Source organism: Trachemys scripta, chromosome 17, assembly GCF_013100865.1.
Source record: "Trachemys scripta elegans isolate TJP31775 chromosome 17, CAS_Tse_1.0, whole genome shotgun sequence".
NCBI classification, from domain to species: Eukaryota; Metazoa; Chordata; order Testudines; family Emydidae; genus Trachemys; species Trachemys scripta.
The window spans coordinates 10,384,299-10,407,825 of NC_048314.1; the positions used below are offsets into that span (position 1 = coordinate 10,384,299).

Consider the following 23,527-nt stretch of genomic DNA (forward strand, 5'->3'; position numbering starts at 1 on the left):
CTGTTGTGTAGACAAGCCCTAAAGGAGAAACTGACCGCATTGTAATCCCAGAGATGGAGTCACACTGGAACACCTCCCCCCAGTGTAGACGTGCTGCACCAATGTCAGGTAGAGCTGGCACTGGGGTAACCTACTCTGCGGTAAGCCCCTTTTTCAGCAGGTGCAGTGTCTCTATACAAGGGGTTCTGTACTGGTGGAACTACAGTGACGTAGTGGCATTAGTGAAAGTTTCTCTAACAAAGACAGCACCTACGTTTGTCCATGGGAGTTGGGATCCAGGGGAAGATTCGAATTCACACGTATCACCGAAGGATAGCACTGTAAGGCTGGAAGGGCCCTCAAGAGGCCATCTAATCCATCCCCCCTTCTCTGAGGCGGGACAAAACATACGCAGACCATCCCTGGCAGGCGTTTGTCTAACCTGTTAAAAATCTCCAATGACGGAGATTCTGCAGCCTTCCGAGGTAACCTGCTCCAGCGCTTAACTACCCTGACAGCGAGAAAGTTTTCCTTCATCTCTAACCTGAATCTCCCTTGCTGCGGTTTAAGCCCAGTACTTCCTGTCCTACCTTCAGTGGCCATGGAGAGCAATTGATCGCTGACCTCGTTACAACAACCTTTTACATATCTGAAGACTTATCAGGCCCCCTTCAGCCTTCTCCTCTCCAAACTAAGCACACTCAGTTCTTTCAACCTTTCCTCACAGGTCCGCTTTTCCAAACCTCTCAGCATTTTTGTTGCTTTCCTCTGAGTTTTCTCCAGTTTAGTCACATCTTTTGTAAAGTGTGGTGTTCTCACCTGGACACAGCACTCCAGCTGAGGTGTGCCACCTCACTTGCTGACCCGTGGTTCCTTTCCAAGACCTCGTCGCAATTTCCTCCTCTATGCCAAGAAACCGGAGTCCCTCCCTCCCCTCCCCTGCATGGCTTGATATTATATCTTTGCATTCACACACGCTCCCTCTCTCTCCAGGGGTGTCTATTCCAGCCAATGACCTTGTGACAGCCTGAGGCAAAGCTTCCACCCCTTCCTCCTGCAGCCTGTCCCTGGCTCCGTGGGTCAGGTCCAGGTTGGGCATGGGAGGACATCCAAAAAGAAAGGGCTTTAACACGCACAGATGGACAGAAGGGGAGAAAGCATCTGCCCCGGCAAAGCACTTTCTGCAGCCAATGAGCCAGCGGGAAAGCATTCCTTGGAAATAACATAGGCCATGTCCCCGCAGCTCTCAATTCCCATCTGATGCCAGCTTCGACCCAGCAGGTCCAGCTGCGTTTCCCCCACCACGTGCAGGGGCAAGAGGAGACAGGACCCAACTCCTACGTGTCATCCACAGGCATCTCCACGGCAGGGAGGGAATCTTCAGCACAGCCACCTTCTAACAGTGTCTCTTGCTTCCCCCGGCTGTCTGCCTCTCCTGCAGAACAGGGGAGGGCCCCAAGAGAGAAAGCCCCAGCTGTAATTGATGTCCCAAGGTCGAGCATTATTTAGCGCACAGAAGGACCCTTTCAGTGCCCCCATTTCCCAGACAGAGCATGGCTGACTGCCCCCAGTGTTCGTTACATGGCCTGCACAAAAGTGGGCACAATGACCTTCTTTTCTGGGTGAGCTGCCTTTAACAACAGCGATCGGATCGGGATGGAGAGCGACAGCCGCTTTCTGTGCTCGCATTGAACGGATCACTGCGGTTCCAATCACGCTCGGATAAGGCTCTTTGTTACGCCACGCGGAGGGGATCTCGGGCACACGCAGGGCCGACTCACCTCTCCCCTTTGCTGGCTGTGTGCATGGTGCTGACGACGCAGAGGAACAGGGCCCACTTGGCTCTGGGAGCCTGTCTCTCCTTCCCCGGGACAGAAATCTCGGCCTCACCCCATACCTATGGAAAGGGCCTTTCTCCAAGGCAAACTCTAGAGGAAGCTGCCAGGACAGGCGTCCCCGGGCACGATCATTCCCTGGGTGAGGCCAGAGCAGAGGTAGGATTGAAGAGCAACGGCACACTGCAATCCCCATCTCCTTCCAGGGAAAGGAACAGCAGGGGAACTGGCTGGGCTGCCCTCTTCTCCATTTAGAAATGCCGCTTGCAGAGGGGACAGGCCCCAGCTGGACTCCAGCAGCCAGCTCCATGCTCGCCCAAGGGGCAGCTGGAAGGGGCCTTCTTTTGTACAAGTTAAGGCCATTCTGTGGGCAGCGTCAGTGACAGCAGCAGGAGCGACTGCCAGTGTGGCATGGCCTGGACAGGAAGAACAGCACCAGGAATACCTCCATCACACACTTGCAGCCTCAGCCCACGCTGCCCCTCGCTCCAGGCACACGACAGACCCGGCTTCACCACCAAATGGGTCTGGGTGTGCCCTGACCATCATTATAATCCAGCCCTTACATGACACGTTTCACCAGTAGCTCTCAAAGCACTTTACAAAGGAGTTCAGTAGCATGTATCCCCATTTTACAGATGGGGAAACTGAGGCACAGAGCGGGGAAATGACTTGCCTAAGGTCATCCAGCAGGCCAGTGCCAGAGCCAGGACCAGAACCCACGTCCCGGTCCAGCGTTCAATAGCCATCAAAATCCATGGCAATTTCGCCGTCAGCTCCGAATGACAGCAGTGCGGCGGAAAGCCCCGAGAATCGGCAGTGAAGAGATCGATGTGGCTCGCTCCGCCTCTCTAGCAGCCACTGTCGCTTCCCTCCCACAGTGAAACTGGCCAGGCCTCTGCTGAATCTTTCTTTAGCTGCCGGCGGAACGTCAGAGAAACCAGTTCTTAATTCAACATCCTGAGCAATGTCAAATGGGTGGGTCAAAGCCCGTCGCTCCGTCCTGCCATTGGAAGCTCAGGATTTAGCCCTGTAGGCCCCTCTGTCTGTCCTCTGTTTTCCCCCCATTTTATCATATACAGGGAGCCTCACTAACAGAAACGGGCTCGGGGGCTCAAGGCATGCAGGCACCGATCTCCCCCCTGCCCCACGCTCTCCAGCCGCGGGACCTGCAGTCCAAGCTGAGCATTATCGCCGGTCGCACACTGGCTAGTATCCTGTCCGGATGCCGCCTGCACAAGCGGCCCTGCCCCATGCGATTTCAGTTGGCTACAGCATTCTTCCCTTTCTGTAACAGTGCCGTCAGCCAACGGCGCTGCTGCTCCCACCGCCCAGGTGGCTGCATTATTGTATAGAGAAGGGCTCTTTCCACGTTCCCAGCTTGTCATGACATGCACTGTTCTGAGGCCCATGAAAGATGCTCTGTAAAGACAATTTGTGTAAGAGCTCTGTGTGGCTTTTAGCCACAGGCCTCCATTACGGGCGGTATTGGAGCTGTAATAACCTACTCGGACACCAGGGGGCACTTTGGGACCTACAGAGCAATCGCCCTTACTGCCCCCTGGCAGGCACGGGGAACATGCCCCTGCTACATCCCTTTGGAAGATTCATCACCGGGTCCCCTGTGCGGCTTGCAAACGCTTTTGGCTGGTGCTGAGGGAGACAGGGTCATGGGCCTGTTTCTTCCCCACCTGCCAAGGGAGCTACATTCAGGGCGCAGGAGTTACCCACAAACTGGCCTTGGAGAGCAGGGCTGCTGCCGATGCTGTTACAAGCCATGAGACTGGGTGAAAATGCCTTCGTCACACACTAAAATTAACACAGAAACTAGACAAGGAGTAAACGCTTCACCCATCACTGAAAAGCAGCCACCCCTGGGGTAGAATAAGGCAGCTGTTTCACAGCACACAGCAACGTTACAGAAGAGTTGAGGATGGGGAAGGAAGAACAATGTCCTATCCAACGGAAACCACAAGGGGGATTTAACTAGACCGATTTTAAATTATCCAGACTAGGCACTGGGGTTAGCAGCCCTGGTCATGGAATCTGTAACCTGCCATATAATGAGAATTTTGGTGTCTATAACACATTGGAAAGACAGCACCTTCCCCCAGCACAGCACCACCGATGTAATTTAAGGGCCCTGGGAAAAGCACCACCTACAATATCTCCAGCACCATTTCCTGCAGGGTCTCCCATCCAAGCACCGCACTGACCCTACTAAGGGCTTGTCATCACTGCAGAGCTCGAGTTCCAATCTGAGTGTTGCCTCTAACCTGACTCCTGTCCACACACAAATCTCTCTCGCTCAAGTTAATGGAGGCTTTAAGCTTGAGCTAGCTTGACGGGGCCGATGGCGTTCGAGGTTCCAGCGCTGCCGATGCTGGAGCTAGTAATGAGGTGCGGATACATCAACTGCTAACCCAACCACACTACGTGGCTCCCACGTTGTTTTACAACATGGTCACTGTCACTTGAGCTAGGCTAGCTAGAGTGGTGTAACTCTCAGGGTGTGTCTATATTGCAATCGGGACAGCCCAGGTAGCTATACCCAAGTCAGCACTGAGCTAACTTGCTAACAGCAGCAGTGGAGCCGCAGTGGCATGGGCTAGCCACCTAAGTAGGGTCATCAACCATCCAGCATTGTCCTGGAGTCTCCAGGAATCAAAGATTAAATCTCTAATGAAAGATTATGTCAGGTGATGAAACGTCCAGGAATATTTTCAACCCAAACTGGCAACCCTATTTACCAAGATCACAGCATGAAGCTGTCTGATTCTAGTTCCTTTGGTAATCAACCCTGGAGGTGGTAAGGGGGACAATGTCCCATCTTCCTCTGTTCCTTCTCTCTACAGTATGGACTCCCAGCCTAGGGGTCCTGAGCCTCAGAAGAGATCATGGACAGAGGTATGAAACAATCTGTCCTTCTGTGTTGCTGAACGGGCAGGGAAATGGATGGGAACCCCTGCTCTGTGACATTAGGCACCTAACGGCTGTCTCCACACTGGCCTTTTTTTCATAACCCTCACAGGTCCAGCTCTATAATGGCAGAAGCACCAGCATAGACAAGCTGCTGGAGGAGTTTCAATCACTGCTCAGAGCAGGTCTAAGTGACATAGTGGCTAGATTGCCAGACCCCGACGCCTCACATTCACCAACAGCCTCTCCAGATGAACAGCGTTGATGGAGAATGCTGTGCAATGCTATGAAGGCAAAGCCTGTTGGAGACGAGGCCAGAACATTCATGTCCACAAGCTTTCTTGCCAGCTGCCAGAGAACTTAGCTGTGCTGTTGAGCAGAGAATCAACCGCCCCCGCCCCCGTCAAATAATTAACGAGGCCGCCATGGGACAGCGTGGCAAGATGGCCCAGCTCCCCCTGCCAGGTGAGGAGATTCATAGAACATTAAATAGAAAGGGGAAGAAAGAGATCCTAACAAATTATGAAAGGCTGACTTCAATGGGAAGCTGCTCCTGGCCAAGAGCGTCGTCTTCAGAGAGCTCCAGGCCAAGCCAGCACCAGCTAGAGACTGTGAACTGCATTCACGAATAACTGCAGCGGCAGTGACAGCTGCAGAAAAGGTTGCTTCATCGTTTCCATTCCAGCCGCTGGTTATCGGTGGTTTCTAACTTTCTGGGTTGATGTTTTCCAGGCCTGGTCTCTGCCCAATAGTGATTTAACAAACAAACAAACACACACACACAGACACACACACTTTAGCTACTTAAGAATGAAAAACACCTTAATCAACAGACTTTTTTGGGAGGATGGGGGCTACAATTCTTTAAACAGCTGGGGTAGAGGGCTGAAATTTGGCAGGGAAAGCACCCTCACTGAGCAGAAGCACCTTTGAGTGTTGTGAAATCTGGCATTGCTTTGCCAGTTACATCCCACTGAGCTCCACCTTTCATGGTCCTGATTCATCAAAGCACTTAAGCACGTTCTTAACTTTAAGGAGGTGCTTATGCCTCATTGCATCCAGCCTATATTCTGCTGTGAAGGCACACACCAAATGAGGTAGGGCTCTGCCAGAGTCCTGTCTCACGCACTCTTTATCATCTAGGGTAAAAGCTGCACTGCTCCGAAAGGTTCACAGCTGAGAGGTTACCTCTTGCAGACCTCATAATATTTATCAAGTAGTTTGGCTTAGAGGGGCCTGCGCAAAAATAGCTCCACATTATGGAATCCTTTCTTCTTTACACAAACTTCAGAAATTCCATTATGAGAACATTAATGGCTGCACGGTCAAACCTGCAAATGGTAGAAAATGAGAAAGCAAAGGCAGCACAGATAACCTTAACTCTGCCCCTTTATGCGCCTGCATTTTGATTATATCACTTAAACCTGAAGCTAAATTAGCACGGGAGTTAATTGCCTCATGCTCTGAGTTGCACATAAAGCAAGCTGTGCTGCTGGATGGATGAAAAGAAATCAGATATTACATGGCTACTAACCAAGTTATTAAAATACAGACCTTAGAGAGACGGGACCTCATCATACGCAAGTCTAAGTCAACAAAGACGCTGGACCATTATGAAAATCCCAAATGTATACAAGAATAAACAAACTTTACTAGATACTGCAGAAAAGCTGCATGATATTAAATTGCATCAAAGGGTGATTTTAATACACACAAAGGAAGGGGGCATTTCCTGACTTACATGCCCAACCATGCAACCTCCACATTCTCTAAAGTGTGTGTGTGTGTGTGTGTGTGTGTGTGTGTGTGTGTGTGTTAAATGGGATATGTTTAAAAATGTCTTTTCTGAACCTCCTGCTGCCAAGTCCCCATTTTGCTGGAGATGGTAATAGAATCTATGACTACAATGGCGAAGGAAACCATTTGGAAGACACTGTAAACCAATTTCATTGCCAGTTTTTAAAAGGGGCCTCAACACCACCTCTTTTTTTTTTTATTTTTTTTATCTTCAATCAAATCTGTTGAGGCAATCAGCTATACAGATAATAAAATTTAGATGTCTGATTTCTGAGGGCAAAAAAAATCACATGCCCCTATTAATCAAGGTCATTTTCCATCTCATTTATCTCATTGCACTGATAAGTCTGCCAGCACGAATGCTGAACATTTCAATATTTGGCCCAATGGAACCAGTTTCCCAGCAGGCCTCCTAAGATGTGCCCACAACATGTGGGGGTGAATTAGTTGCGTGCATACAAAGCAGGTAATTGTGTACACTAATCAGTATTTGCATATGCCACAGAGAAGGGGGAAAAATAGATGCCCTCATAAATGTAACCGGCGCTGACAAGGGAGGCTAGTGAAAAGGCAGCCCCTCACTGATTTTATGAGACAGGGTCAGTGTGTGTGGTACAAGCAGCGGCTTTGTCATGCGCACACAAAGCTTTGAGACACACAGACGGCAGACTCAGCTCCAACTCACAGCACAGCACAAACCCTCCTTATCCTCCGTTTGCAAAGGGCAGCAATCCAGTCCCAAGCACAGTGTGAATTGCCTCTTCTTGTTGGTAATCTTTGTAGCCAGCCATGCTAACAGAGCAGCAGCTCTCACTCGCGTACATTTCATGGCAGGATGGACAGCTCTGGCTTGCAGGAAAGATTGCCTGAATCATCCTGACCAAGCCCTATTGGTGTGTCACAGGCAGATCAAAAGCCAGCCAGCACTTCACAGCTACACAGTATCCAGGGATCTGGGGGTGGCGAAGGAAGGACTCTCGACTTAATCCCTTTGGAAGACAGCTTGGGTCCCCACTGCAGCTGTACCACATGGCATTAGCCCTACAATGAGAAGGCAACCCCCTCACACCCCCTCCAAAAGTTAGCTTGATGGTAGCAATCACATCTCCCATAATTCCTAGGGCACCCTGACGCTTGGGAGTAGGAGACTAATTTGTATTATTTGTACTGTCGGCGTGGCCCAGGTCCCCATCATGCTGGGCGCTGTACGAACACGGAAAAGACAGTCCCTTCCCCAAAGAGCTACTTCAGGGGTCGGCAACCTTTCAGAAGTGCCAAGTCTTCATTTATTCACTCTAATTTAAGGTTCCGTGCATCAGTAATACATTTTAACGTTTTTAGAAGGTCTCTTTCTATAAGTCTATGATATATAACTAAACTATTGTTGTATGTAAAGTAAATCAGGTTTTTAGAATGTTTAAGAAGCTTCATTTAAAAGTAAATTAAAATGCAGAGCCCCCCGGACCGGTGGGCAGGACCCAGGCAGTGTGAGTGTTACTGAAAATCAGCTCGCGTGCCGCCTTTGGCACGCGTGCCACAGGTTGCCTATCCCTGAGCTACTAGGAACTTGAAAGGCAAAGGCTAGTATGTCAATGCACTGCTGCCCTTCGCAGCATGGACTGCGTGGACCTGTTCACATGTGTGTCACAGGCCCCTTGTGCTGCTACAGCTAAAGGAGATCCCCTTTAGCTCATGTGGAAGAGGCCTGTGCTTCTGGAGCAGAAAGGCCAGAGTCCTCTCCCTGCCTATGGCTGTGACATCCCAGGGGGACATGGATTGACTACAGGGCTCTACCCTTCTATCCCACACCCAGGCTTCATTGGATGGTTACAGCAGGAGTTCTGGATTCCACTCCCAGCTTTGTAAATGATTCACTCTAGCTCCTAGGGCCAAACCCACCTCCCCTCACTGCCTCAGTTTACCTACCTGTAAAACAGGGATAACAATGCCAAGCTGCCTCGCAGGAAAGAGGCTTAACTAATGCCTGTGAAGCACTTTGAGACCTTCAGAGCAGAAATGCTATGCAAGGACCTGTCACTAGAAGTGGGGTCCCTCATGCTATGTGGGTCATTCCCCCTCCTGATTCTAGCCCTCACTTGCCATAGGACCTCTCCTCCCACCAACCCTCTATCCAGCCACGGGGGTAGGGGGGGGAGGTCTCTAGCAAACCATCACTCGGGATCCAACAAGTTTATAAAACCCCTCACCTGAAACGGTTGAAAAATCAGACAATTTCTATTACACAGCAGGACCCAGGGCCGGCTCTAGGCACCAGCAAAACAAGCTGGTGCTTGGGGCGGCACATTTTTAGGGGCGGCATGGCCGGCACCAGAATGCCGCCCCTAAAAATGTGCCCCGGCCGCCCTAGCTCACCTCCGCTGCTGCTGCCACGGCGCACAAAACAGCTGATTCGTGTGCCATGCTCCCCCTCCCTCCCAGGCTCTCAAACCTGGGAGGGAGGGGGAGATCCCGAGCGGCCGCGGCGCGCGCTGTTTCGCGCGCCGCTGCTCCCCCTCCCTCCCTCCTAGGCTTGAGAGCCTGGGGGGAGGAGGCAGGGCTGGGGATTTGGGGAAGGGGCGGAGTTGAGGCAGGGCCCGGGGTGGGATAATTAAAGAACCGGGGGCGGCCAAAATGGTTTTTGCTGTGGGCGGCAAAAATCCTAGAGCCGGCCCTGGCAGGACCCCAGGACTTTTCCCCTCAAAATGATAAAATGCCACTTTAAAAAAAAAAAAAAAAAAGTTGACCCATGAACAGCTTCTTCTCCCCCCCCCCCCCCCCCAAACACCCCCATAGCACAGAACTTTCTTGCTGAGCAGCTGTATCACAAATATCCTGGCCACGATTGTCACCGGTGCCTAGAGATTCTGACTGTCTCAGTTTTGGGGGCTTGCTCAACTCTCCAGGTTTTCAAAGGGTGAGCATTCAGAACTTCCTGAGAAACGGGTCACTTTACATACTCTCAGAGTTAGGCTGCCAAAAATCACTAGTCCCGTTTTAAAATCGTGGCCAATATCTTCCCAACAGCAACACTCTATTCCTGTTTATCAACTGGTCTGGAGGGAAGATGAGATCCGCTTTGCAATTTCTGCCCTTGATCTCTCCTTGCTGGGAAAAAACAGGAGAGAGGTGCTTAATTTTAAGCTTAAGGTTAAGAATATCCCGGTTGAGATCAATGCTGCTCATTGACTCACCTCCCCGAGCCTACGTGATGCAGTGCTTGCGACCAACACTTTCCAAGACCCCGGAGAGAGAGAACATATGTGCTGAAATAAGCAGGCATAGTCGGGTGAGTCAAGAGCAGCAGGACAGGCTTAAGAATAGAACACTTCTTCATGGTAGGTCCCCGTGCTCAGACACCTCGTGTGCCAGATCTGCGCTCTCACCCTTCCTGGTCTAGCTGTTCCCAGGCCGTCACGAGCTCCCTGTGGTTGGACTAGACATTACAGGCGAGGGCTGAGCTCATCCTCTTTCTGTCGCTCACGGCCAGTAAGCCCCTGTCAGGGACTTTTAACTGATTTATTGCTCAGCCAGATCAGCGATACAGCAGGGTGCAGGACGGCCGATACTTGGCTCAGAAAGGGATGCAATCAGCCCATCTCTCCGCTGATTTCTACTGCACTCAGTAAGGAGCGGATGCTCCTTTTGCGGGATGTGCCTGAGGAACATTCTTGGCCAAAGGGCAGAGGCAGCCAGCGAAGGTGGACTACAGCACGTCAAAGGCTCAGAGCAAGCCTTGCTCCATTCCCTCTGACTGAGTTCTGTCATCCTCTGCTAAAGCACGGCTGGGGAGCCAGCGAGAAGAACCAGCTGCTCTCACCAGCAAGAGAAACATGGGCTGTCGCCGTTGTACAGATGGGGCCAGCAGCAGTCTGCCCCTCACTGCAGAGACCGCGAGAGAATTAAACCAGCTCTTTCAATGCCAAGGACAGCATGGGGCTTGCAAACGGAGCTGCAGGGCTTGTTCTAACTGGGTAACTGCATTCTGCCGCCATACGGTCTCCCCGCAGTTACAGCTGGATGAAGAATTCTTTACTTGCTTCTCTGAATTGTGGTGTAGTTACAATGGGCTGCCTCCCGCCCCAGAGGTGACTGCGCTTCTCTGACAGCTGAAATGATCTCTCTATAGTTTACAAAGGGCTTTGAGATATTTGGAGGGAAAGCTTCTATGCCTCCTTGCTGGGCTGGTTCTTCCCTTTTTCCTGGAAGTCTAGATACTGAGGGTTTGTCTACACAGGGAAATTGACTGGCCTAGCTATAATGGAAATATTATCCTGCTATCGCTGTGCTGGTTAATTTCCCTCTGTAGACAAGCCCCGAGAAATAGAAACACTTAGAAGGGAATAAAACACATCTCCTCCAATCTACTCATGGACACAGATATTTGACACAGATGTCTTGCATCTGAAGAAGTGAAGTTCTTACCCACGAAAGCTTATGCTCCCAATACTTCTGTTAGTCTCAAAGGTGCCACAGGACCCTCTGTTGCTTTTTACAGATTCAGACTAACACGGCTACCCCTCTGACAGATATTTGACCCGCTCTTGAGAACACAACCCAGCCTTAAATGACTCAAGTACCTGACGTTTTATAACTGCAAGTCCCTCCCTCCCTTGCTTTTGGGATTCCTTTCTCCCATTCTCTGGGCCAGGGCAAAGCAATCTCCCGGATCCCAGATGGTGTTTGTATCTCCACCGCCACAACGGCCCCTGACCTGTGTGGGGTGGCAACTTCCTGAGACAGGAGCAAAGAAAATCAAAGCAAAATAAATTTAGCTTGAGCCCAACTCTAGGCCCTGCTCACAGCTTGGTCAGTTGACAGAGCTCCTCTTCCACATCCAGAATTGGGCTGCTCCAGTGCCCCACAGTGAACAGTGTGACAGCCCCAGCAGCGCACTGAGAAGAGCCCTTCATTAATGAATGAGCAGCTAAGACAAGGTCTGGTGCCCCCACCTCAAATTCAGCCCTCATGAAGCTGCCAAACAGATTAGCACTATCCTCATGCAGTCACTCTCCAACTGGTGTATCTGGTGCCACTGCCTTCTGTTGTGGTCATTGCAAAAAGATGGAAAGGACAGAAATTGCACCAGCCTTGATGTCAGCCAGAAACAGCTCTGCTCAGGCAGGGAGAGAGTCTTGTTTCTCTGGGGAGGGGGGGTAGCTCAGCTGGAACTCAGTGGTACCAGATGACAGAACAAGGAGTAATGGTCTCAAGTCACAGTGGGGGAGGTTTAGGTTGGATATTAGGAAAAACTTTTTCACGAGGAGGGTGGTGAAGCACTGGAATGGGTTACCTAGGGAGGTGGTGAAATCTCCTTCCTTAGAAGTTTTTAAGGTCAGGCTTGACAAAGCCCTGGCTGGGATGATTTAGTTGGGGACTGGTCCTACTTTGAGCAGGGGGTTGGACTAGATGACCTCCTGAGGTCCCTTCCAACCCTGAGATTCTGTGATTCTATGACACGGAGAAAGCTTTCACAGCCTTAAGTGCTGAAAGAGATGAAAATGCAGCCCTCCTTTCTTCCTCACAGGCTGCCATGGGGTAAGAGTGCATTCCAAGCCTGATGGCCACAAACTGCCCCTCTTCAAATCCAGCCAGCAGAAACCTGAAAACAGAATCCCACCCTACTGCTGGGGATTTGTGGCTCTCCCTAGCACCGGCTGCACAAGAGCGGAGGTGGAAGGAGGGGAAGGTCTGATGCTTCTCCTTCGATGAGCCAAAGGTTATCCCATTTCTGTTCCGGGAGGCAAGGTTATTTGCATGCTTTTTAGATTCAGCTGCAGGCAGGGAGTTTTATCAGCGCCAAGGCCACTTCCCTCCAGCCAGCCAGGAAAGCATTCCAGGGAGAGGCACCGGGAAATGATAACTCTCCCCGAACCCTGCAGAGGGCACCAAGGGCCCTCATCAGCAAACCAACCACAGCCACAGAGCCATCTTCACATGCAGAGCGCCCGCTCCCTCATTATCAGCGCTGGCAGAAAAGGAGGTGTCAGTGGAAAGTGACCTGATAAGGAGCTTTCAGTTGGCCAGAGCCATGAGTTTATTTGCTGACAAGTTTTCTTTTTAATTCCTTTCCTTTATTTGCTGGATTCTTTTCAATTCCTTGCTAATTACAGGCTCTGGGGACAGGCTTCCCACAGCTGCGCTGAGAGGCATTAGGGCACAACACACAATTGCACGGGCTTGCAGTTTCTGCAGCATCTCCAAAAGATTGTGATCCTGATGCCATGATGTGTGTGGACCCTGCAGGGGAAGGCTATTCAGATGACGGACAACTCTCAACAACAGAGTAACTCCTCTCCCTCACAGTGCCACGCTGGAGAGCTGACAGATGTCTAGCACAGTAGGGTCCTGGTCGATGATAGAGGCTCAAGGAACTACCACAGTACAAATCATAATAAAAAGAGAGACCATTTCTAAGTTAGAAAAGACAGTACTGGACCCCCCTTTCTAATTGCGTGCTGGAGAGCTGCATGAGAGATCATTGCTAAATTACATCATTGTGGAAGGGCCAGTACCTAGCAGCCCAATGCTCAAGGGCTGGTAGAGCAATCGTTCGTTGGTTACGAAGGACTGCACTTCCACCAGCACAGACACTCTTAATACCAAGCAAAATACCAACCAGAGCCTGCAGCGGATTGTGTAGACAGACACCTCCAACGCTTCGCCAAGTCTCTTGCCTGCCGCTTTCCACTTACCAGTCTCTGGATCACACAGCTGCTCACAGGCATCGGTGGTCCTCTGCCCACAAAGATCTCTCACCCAGGGGGAGGTGGCATTAATCTGATAGTAAAGGGAGAGCTTGGCTGGATTTAACCAGTCAGAGATGTCCAGGTAGCTTCCTTCGCTCACAACAAAACTGCTTCCTGCAGGGGGAAAAACAGGGAGAGGGGCAGTTTGTTAGTCGGGTGCAATCAACACTCCAAGCACTTCAGCATAGCTGGAGAGGGTAAGAGGAGAAGAGGACAGACACTTCAGACAAGATCCCTAATGGTTTGCACACCGCCTGGGGAGAGCATCATCATGTGACCATGCAGTTGCTCTTCCCACTTCCCTCTTGGCCTGGCTGTGCTATTTGCAGAAAGCAAACTCTTGCCAATCTCATGTGTAGTGCATCAGATGCAACTGTGCTGAACAGCCTCCTCTGTGACACTCCAGAGTTACCGTCCCCTGGTTTTCCAGAGCGATTCCTGCCAGGAATGGATGATTGCTCCCTTGCTCCGTCTTCTTGAACCTCAACAACTCCCCAAATCACACAGAGCCCCGATGCAGGAATATTCACACAAAGGGTCTTCTGGGGGCTAAGGGATGGAAGGAGAATGAGCCCGTAGATGTCACTCTCCTCTTTCATTGGTTATTTGGCCCCTTGCACCCCGCTTGCAGGAGGGAACTATCTTCCCCAGGGGATGGGGGAGCTCAGGGTGGAGGATTACTGCTCAGATCTACAAACAGGGTGTTGGGGCTTCATTGCATCGCATCGGCCCAACCCTATGTCCTCTCACAGCTTGGTGCACTACCAGAGCTGTTTTCCACCACCAGAACCAGGCTGTCCCGTTGCCCTCAGTGAACAGCCTGACAGCCGCAGCAGAGCACTGAGGAGTACTGAGAGCCCCTCCCACCCCCGAATGTGAACCTGCTGTTCAGCTCACATCTGTATGAATTCGCCCTGCTTATAACACTAGCCCAGGACTCAGAAAACCCAGATTCATCACCTGGCTCTGCCAGACTCCCTGCCCCTGGACAAATGGCTAAATTTGTTCCCCAGCTCCTGATCTGCAAAAGGAGGTGAACACTTCCCCATCTCATAGGGTGATGTTTCTGAGCCCCACGGATTCTAGGGAGATGAGGACCATATACATTCATAGACAGCAGCAGCAGAATGCACCACCGGATTAGCTCTTGGCTTAAAAGGCATGAACCTGCCCCATATGCTACTTCCCCTGAAGAGGAGCTCGGTGGAGCTCGAAAACTCATCTCTTTCACCAACTGAAGTTGGTCCAATAAAAGATGTTCCTTTTTTTCCCCTCACTTCCCTGCACGAGCAGCCTTCTCTCTCCTGAAACTCCCTTCCTCCAGAGGTCAGTGACTGAAAAGTAAATTCCTGCCAAAACCCTTTTCCTAAGAAATCTGATGTTTCTTTATTTGTGAAATGTATCTCTCCCCCCGCCCCCCACCGCCTTGTGGGAATATGCATCATCTAATTAGCCAAATAGATTTTCAGTTCAGCCCAATCATTTCCTTATCTAACATCTGAAGCCCAGCATCGCTAGGGGGATTTCACAAACGCAGAGGTCCTCATTAACTCTGATCTTCAATTACATTGATTATAAGACTGCGTCTGTAAGAGTGCTGCACAGATCAGAGGTGAGGCAGGGAACCCTGGCCATTAAAAGTAGCATTTGGTGAAGTAACAGGTGTAGAAGACATCAAAAGCAGGGGATGGAGGTCACTGGGAGAAGAATGACAGAAACAGATGTACTTTGTGGACTATAAAAGAGGCCTGGAACTAATTTGTTTCTTTCCTTTCGATTTCCAGGTCTCAATATAACCTTTAAAATAGAGGGCAAAAATGCACTAGATTTTTGAGGATTCAGAGCCTTCCAAGTGACTCCCCGGAGTGAGAGTCTCTGCAGCAACAGGCTTTATCCCTTTGCCGCACAGAAGACTCACACGACTTAATAAAGGATTCAGTCTTTAATTTCCAAAAACATTGTGTGAGGTTTTCGTCTCCTGTCTCCCATTAGCACCAGTGGAAGCCAAGCGATTAACGAACCCCCTCAGGATAAGAACCAGCACACATGCATCCGTTTGAAAATTAAAAGTTAATTGCCATGGAAATGAGGCTTATCAAGGCCGAGTGAGAAAGAAACCTCTCAATCACCTTCCTCCTGCCGCACCCATGGAAGATTTATAAAGCAGGAGTCTCAGTGCAGGTGCTTAAATGAGCGGCCTGGGAAAACCCAATGAGAAATAAGTGCCAAGTTCGCAGCAGCTCCAGCTGATTTCAATGGGAGCTGCCAAGAGGTTAGCAGGTAGGAAAAACTGGACACTTACTTAGGTGCCTATATTTGCATATTGGACATTTACACAATTTACAGATATGTACGTGTGCGGGGGTGTTTACACATGCACACTTGATATATTCGTATATGCAATAAAAAAATCTTGGGCCTTACTTCCATTGTATTTAAACTGGTGGGGAGGGCGGCTTTGAGAACTATGCAGGTATATTCCATGAGGGCACCTGACGGGAAAATTCCCCCCGCCCTAAAGGACTGAGCAACGACATGGACCAGCACACTACACTTTCACCAAAGCTCTCTACCCGGATTTAACATGCAGCCAACCCCAAATTAATAGAAACAAAATCAATAGGCAATAAACTAAGAGCAACAAACTAACCAAGAAGCAAAACAGAAATAAAAAGGCATAAAGCGAAGTTTAAAAAACACCAAGACTATTCAAAGGTATAGCAGCATAGAGATAGGTATTGGGGGGTATGGGATAGGTTGAAAGTGGAGCTAGGTATCCAATACCCATAGAATTTCAGGCTCCTTTGAAAAACCCAGCTGGAAACTGTGTGTTTGCTGTTGAGAGGCAAGTAAAAAAGAGAAAAGAAGTTTATGCAAGCACCATACACAGCAACAGGCGAACATGGCACTAACGGGGGACTCCGGGAGCCCTTTGGACTTGCAGAATTCAGGCCAATGTCCATGTAAACTGGGGGATCTATTCTCTCAAACACAAGACCTTTTCACAAACCCACACACGCATACGGGTATTTATTCATCTGTCCACTCACAGACCAGCTTATGCACAAGGTAGTGCAGGCGACTAGGAGTCCTGTTCCCCCAGCTCAGATTGTCAGGCAGGCTCACGGGTATCCTCATCACCTTCACACTTAGTCACCCTCCTGCAAAAAGGGGATGTGTATTGCCCACTCACCCAGATTTATTGGGCAAGGGGCTCTTGGTTTCTGTTGCAGGAGCTCTCAGCCCCACATCTGTCTGTTCCCTGCCCAGAAGCTAATTCCGCCCCCAACCCAACAGTTCAGTCCCCGCTTCCCTCCTGGGGCTCTTCACTCCCCGTCTCCCAGGCCTGGGGCTGGTGGCTGTAACAGGGACCCCTCTCTCCCTTCTAGCAGGAAGTGGGGGGCAGCTCCAGGGACTCTTTACCCCCCTGCCTATTCCCAGGCTGGATATGGCAGGGAGGGAGAGCAGAGGAGACACCTTGTCCCATTGCTCACAGGAAGGGAGGGGAAGAATAGAGCCCCCCTGAGTTGCTGGGCCCTATCTGCTCCCTTCTCCTCTTGTGAGGCTGGCTTGAGGTTGCTGGGTGCAGGGGGACAGAGCTCTTCCTGCAGGAGCTCTGGCTGGATGTTCTGCCTCAGGAGATGGGCAAGAGAGTTGCTTGTGTCATCACCAGTCTAGGCTCCGGCCCTGGCTGAAATCCCGTCACTTATGAAAAAAATCAGGAGAGCCACCAACACTGAACTCTAAAGAATGGTGAGAAACCATAGTCAGGCCTCCGCACGGTCCCAGCTTTCAAGGGACTGTCCTGCTTTGACCTCCAAATCTACCTGCCCCGGTTAAAGCAGAACATTTCCCGCATTGAGGGCCCCCCGCAGCGGGGAAGACGGGGCAGTTTTCTCTGGATCCCCCAAACTGAGAGGCATTGCGAGTGGCACACAGGGTCGCCGCACAGCTCAGGTTCGGTCCGGCCACCCCTCCATCTACAGTAGGGTGGCTGGGCCAAATTTGAATGGTGCGGCAACCCTATGCACCAGGTCACAACGCCAATCAAATCTGGCCCGTCTGCCCCTATGTCTCCATGGACATAGAGCTGAAACTTTGGGCCCAGCGAAGTCCATTTCAGAACTCCCATTCACATCAACTGTGCCAGGATTTCAGCTCAAGCAGCTCGGACATTGGCCCCAAAATGATCAAGGTATTTAGCTCAGTGGTTTGAGCATTGGCCTGCTAAACCCAGGGTTGTAAGTTCAATCCTTGAGCGGGGGGATTTGGGGATTTAGTTGGGGATTGGTCCTGCTTTGAGCAGGGGGTTGGACTAGATGACCTCCTGAGGTCCCATCCAACCCTGATATTCTGTTTCCCAATGCTAACCAGCTGCAGTCCTAGAGATGTAAAACATCACTAGCACGCAGGAAGGAAGGGTCTTTTGTTCTGGAACAACTCAACATCATTCAATGGAATTCACCCGGCAGGTAGAACGTTCGGGCTCAGGACCAGGCTGTCATTAATGCTAGGTCGTCCGATTGCATAAGGAAGGACAAAACAAAAACGAAACAGTGTCTACACAGAGTCCCAATAAATCAAGTAGTGACTGACGTGGCCCGTCTCCGCCGGCTGTGAGAAATGGAATGAAGGAGGGGCAGAGGCAAACAAAGAGCATGGCTGGCACAGAGCATTTCAGCACAAAGCTACGTATGTCTTTTGGCCTCAAACATAGCTGTTTCCCAGAACTACAAGGTCCACAAAGACTTCAGGCTATTGTTTTGTTTGGGTTTCCACCCCCCGGTCTCAAATGCTGATCAAAGTCAAGCCAGCTAAGGCAGCTTCAAAAGTTCATGTGTCTCATCCCGAGGTCTCCTTCAAAGATCAACAAGACTGTTTAAGCTTGACAAAAGCGGCTTGAAGTTTTGACATTTCAAAAATTATTTTCCAGAACAAAAAAGGATAAAACAGCTCAGGACACAGATATCTAACAAGGGAACAGAACAAAGCACCTAAAAGGCAGCTAGAAAGGGTTGGCTTTTCTAACTCTCTCTCTCTTTTATTTTTAAGAGACAGATCATTTTTGACTTCCACTTAAAGTTGTATTTTCTCCCTTTTTGTCTCTTTTAGCCCATTGCTACTTCTTGGCCAGCCAAACGCCTTTTGATCTAAAATTATCATTTCTTGCCTGACCGCTGTGGCTGGTCATATTAAACCCCTTTCTTAATGCTTCTGCCCTTATGAAGAAATCCCTATAGAATTATATCCCTGCTATGGAATTCTATAAGATGGTTAAAAACAAACAAACAAAGGCAAAAATTATAGAAGAGATCATATCCTCTGTTCAATTCTATAGTTATTATTAGTTTTATTATTGTAGCCCCTAGAAACCCGTCCTGGACCAGGACCCCAATGTGCAAGGTGCTGTACAAACACATGGGTACTTGGAATAACCCTTTTACATTTCTATAGAAAACTATTATTTTCATTCCTATTAAACAAGAATGGGCTTCTCCCACTAGGATACCACCATCCACTCTCCACTGACCGGCCCTCTCCCATCCCTATGCATATAAAATTTAAAAAGTACATTTTGCTTCTCAAAGTCATCACAAAGAAGCAGCCAAGGGACTCCAGCCATGTGATCCAAAATACACTGACCTGGGAGAGAAAACTGAGGGGTGGCAAATCTGATCTCCCCTATGGGAGAGTGGGACACTTCACTCTCTGGAATTGTGGGGGTGGAGGGGTCTCCCTTTCTCCTTGAGAGTGTCCACCTGTCCTCTGAGGGAGAAAGAGGAATTCAATCCTCAGAGTCACTCCAGCTCTGGGGGTTTGATTGTGGAGAACACACGAGCCCGAATGGAATTCCCCAGCTGAATGGGGTGAGAAGCACTCCCTGTGCTTCCAAGGGGAACACGCGTGGGAGGGGGGGCAGGAGAGAACTGGACCAGCATTTGGGAGGGAGGGGTTTGGAACCCAGATCCAAATCACTGACTGTAGTTGGCTCCTGTTTCTGTAAAGGGCCAAGGCTCAGATCCAAACTCAGTGAAAATTCAGATCCCGGGACTCCTGCAGATCTGGCCTCTGTGGCTCGAGGCCGTTACTGATGATCACATTTTACACCAGCCAAAGCTGAAGCCACTGAAGAGGCTCTACAAGTTTTAAATTAGTGATTAAAAACCTGTGTATGTCCACAGCTGACACCAGAACCATTTCTCCTGCGGGAGGAACTGAGTGTTATGTTTAATTGTTAAAGCTCTCTTTATGGACAATTATCTGTGCCATTAGCAGCGCGTCTCTGAATTTTGCTGGAGATTCATCTGTTCTTGACATTTTCTATGGAGTGCTTTGCAATGGCAGTTTCCAAAATGAACCGCCCTGGCCTGGTTATAACTACGCCCCCCATGCTGTCTTCCACTGTATGGTGTCAGTCTTGCCCAACGAGGGGCCATCTGTTTGGGGAAGAACACCGCACGACATCCGCCATTCCAGCAAGCTGCTGTTGCCAGCTCCTCCAGTCAAACTCTGCATGGAAGCAGGTAGCCAAGAACACCCAATCGGAGAGTCCGTCCCTAGGCTGACACGCCACATCAGCTGCACTGCGGAGACCTGAGGGAATAAAGATTCCAGAGCTGGGCTCAAAGTGGCAGAATTCTGCTGGGTGCGGAGGAGGCTGGCTCAGAGGCACGTTCCCCTCTGTAACTGAGGAAACTGAGGCAGCTGCAGCCCTTCCACCCCCTCTCTCCAGGACCCAGAGGGTTTGGCTAGTCCAGATCTCAGGCCCATCCAGAGTGGGCCAGGCTGCTGCCCATTGAAGGACAACAGCAAATCCTCCAAAAGTCTTCATGTTTCCAGGTAAGGCCTCCGCCCTTCCCGGCATTCACCTCAATCCAGATCTTAAAATTGGCTCGTATTCCCCCCTGATGACATGAGAAAGCAATATTATTATTAGCAGCAGCAGCATCTTAGGTTCCTAATCTGGCACCTCTGAACCCAGTGGAGGCTGAAAATGAAATCAGATTATCAAAGGAAAGCTTCCACTTAATTCTCAGAGCCTCCCAATGGTCACGGCACAGCCTTGGGCCATTGCCCAACCACATTCTCTGGAAGCTGGACAATCGTTCAGAGAAATCCAGCCTCACTCTAATTGTTCCGCAATGTTTATGAAGGCCAGGCGACGATAAAGGCTCAAACAAGATGCATCTGCATGTCAGTGGAAGAGATGCTGCGGCCAGGCACCAAGAGCAAACGTCCTCCGTGCTGTACAGCACCAGAAACAACAGCATGAGTGAAACATGCAAACTCGAGCTGCCGCGGGATGAGGGAAAGAAAACGTATGCTCCGCACTCATCAGGAGAGAATTAGATATCCAGAATATTTCTTGCTGAAGGGATTTTTTTAAAAGGCCAAGTTTTCCGTATGTCCCTGCAAAAACTGGGAAAGTTTTGTTCCGCATTTCGTCACCCCGCCCCAACACCCCACCCCTGTTGATCAGCTGCGGAAATTAACCATAGGCTGGCTGCACGCATGTATTGTATTCCACAAGGGCCTCCCCCACCCATCACCCGTTTGACATGCCGTGGTGCTACCTTTCTTCCTCTCTCCCAGTTAAGGGTCCCAATAAGCTCCCCTTTGCCCCAAGATGGCAAAGCCCTTCTGTGCACCTTGCCTGCCTGGTTTTCTCCCCCCCTCCCCCCCCGAAATCGAAACTGACATAAGTGACATTGAAACTGCTGCCCTTAAAAAGGTCCCAGGTGACCAGATTCCAGCCTGCAGCACTGGCCCGTATATCCCCACACCCCTGTGCCTTGAAGGGGATCCGATGACAGGCATCACTTCAGTGTCAAGCTCCTCCTTGCTCACAGTATAAAGCAAAGGAGAGAGGAGAGGCGCTCACTTGCCCTCCCAAACTGAGCTAGCAACCTGGGCTTCCTGGCTGGGTGGCCTTGCCTGTTGCAGGCAGCCCTGTCTCTCGCAAGCCACTATTTGAGGGAAGGAGGGAGGGGGAGACAGGCAAGCAAAGAGAGAACATCTTGGGATCAGAAGCCTGTCAAAGGAACGATAAAAACATGATGTACTTCAGTCTGCGGAATCTATTAGCTCTTCATCCAAAAAGTGTTCATGCTGGAAAACAGCCTTTGAATCCCTTTGATCTGGGCTGATACAGCCCACAAACTGCTGTTAATATTTCGAATGAGCACCCAGTAAACGCGGCAGCTGTTTGCTTACAGTTTGTTACAAGCCGAGTGTACAAGAGCAAGGCTATGCTTTATTGCGGAAACCACGACGACTTGATGATTCAGAGCCCGCACGAACCCCACAGGTTCCCAGAAATGCAATGGCATTCAAGACAAGCAGACCCTCGAATACGGTCTCTTGAAGAGAAACATATATTGCCTGGGTCAGTCAGACTGAACAGTGTCCCTAGAAGGGGAAAACACTGCTTACTGTGAAGTGTTTGTACAGGGCTTTACATGATTAAATGCAACAGCGTGATTGCATATTCAGGTATTATCAAGGGGAGGGATAGCTCAGTGGCTTGAGCATTAGCCTGCTAAACCCAGGGCTATGAGTTCAATTCTTGAGGGAATCTGGGAGGGATAGCTCAGTGGTTTGAGCATTGGCCTGCTAAACCCAGGGTTGTGAGTTCAATCCTTGAGGGGGCCATTTAGGGAACTGGGGTAAAAATCTGTCTGGGGATTGGTCCTGCTTTGAGCAGAGGGTTGGACTAGATGACCTCCTGAGGTCCCTTCCAGCCCTGAGATTCTATGATTCTATGAAAGCCTGGTTCAAAGTCCACTGAGTCCATCTATTGATTTCAATGGGATTTGAATAAGGTTTAAGCAGGGTCCCTAGTGACAAGCAAACAGGAATAAGATTCCCTCTAGCAGTTTGCAGCGGTGAGACAGCTACATGAAGGGTCAAATCTTGCTCTCTGTTTCACTGGTGTAAATCTGGAGTAAATCAATGGCTTAACTCCAGATTTCTCTCAGTGACGCCGAAAGCAGAATTTAGCCACAATGCCAGAGGAAATGCAGCCAGTTTCCCAGATTGGGAGTCTAACGCCTGATGTTAATTTAATAGGCAAAAGCACGCGCGGGGCATGCTGCGCACACAAGACTGAAACGTCTGAGGAAACAAACTAATGCCTGATCACCACGGAGGGCGGGAGAAGAGCGAGCGAAAGCAAACAATTTCAAGCAACACATTTAATTAAAAACAAAATGAGACGTCGTTGCAAGCCCAACGTTGCAGCCCGAGGAGCTCAGGCAGTCTTTGGGGGAAGTTAGCAAAAGCCGCTAATCGCTGCCCGCCGTTCCACAAGCGTAGAGGAGACGATCATGTGGGAAGAAGATAAATAATTTTCAGATGAAATAATAAGAGATCAGCTGCATGGCAATCATGGAATGGCATTTGTCGGGGGGAGGGGGGAGAGTTACATCTTATTTAAGATCCTGCTGCCCTTGTAAGGGGGCAATCGAGGGGTTGGCTTGGACCTGGAAAACCTCGTGGGGTTTTCAGCCTGTTTCCCCCTCCGAACAAATGGGACAGCGAGATTCAGCTGAGCACGCCAGCTAACAACAACTGGACTTAAGGGCTGCTGCTTTGGCCCCGATTTCAGACACCAGTGTAGCTACCCCAGTGCAGATGGGAAAAGCTGCCATCAGTGGAATCTGCCCCCCTTGAAACTAGGGTAAAAGTGCATCACGCTGCACATCGCTGCTGACAGCTGTTCAGCCCGTCTGCTGCAGAGGTACCAGCTACACCGGGGGTTGAAATTGGGGTAAATCTCCAAGGGGGGGCAGGGTCTAAATGTTTGGGTGGTAGGGAACTCCACTGGAGTGGGAGGGGCTTGGCTCACTGCTCTGGCTGGTCCAACAAAGGCCAAGCCCACTGACTTGGAAGGGCTGGAGCAAGGACTATCTTTTCTCGAGGTTTGCTGGAGAGTGGATGGGATGGAGAGGGGAAGGGGGTGTGTGCTTGAAAAAAAAAATGTTGCAATCCAGGTCTGTTTCCTTTCCACTATTGCACATGTGCTTTGAGTTCCACAATGGGGCAGCTTTTATAACCCAAAGATCCCTCCAGATTGAACATCGCTCCCTCCTCATGCTCCCCTCCAGAGAGTCTCACCAGCCTCCCCACTAGCACAGCCAGATGTAAACGCATGTCCCTGCCGTATACAGGTTGTGAAAACAGGAGGGTTTAATGGATACCACATTTCAAACTGGTGTGCAGCAAGGACACACTCTAGGCTAAGTCCTCCCG

General features: G+C 50.2%; 1 protein-coding gene across 3 annotated transcripts in view; it reads right to left on the reverse strand.

The window, feature by feature from the left end:
• ASTN2 (astrotactin 2) overlaps window positions 1-23,527 on the reverse strand; it is a 542,812-nt gene that overhangs the window by 367,398 nt on the left and 151,887 nt on the right. For all 3 annotated transcript variants that reach the window (XM_034793415.1, XM_034793417.1, XM_034793416.1), the window contains exon 6: window positions 13,223-13,390. In XM_034793415.1, coding sequence (XP_034649306.1) covers window positions 13,223-13,390 — 168 coding nt within the window. The remainder of the gene's footprint in view (window positions 1-13,222; window positions 13,391-23,527) is intronic.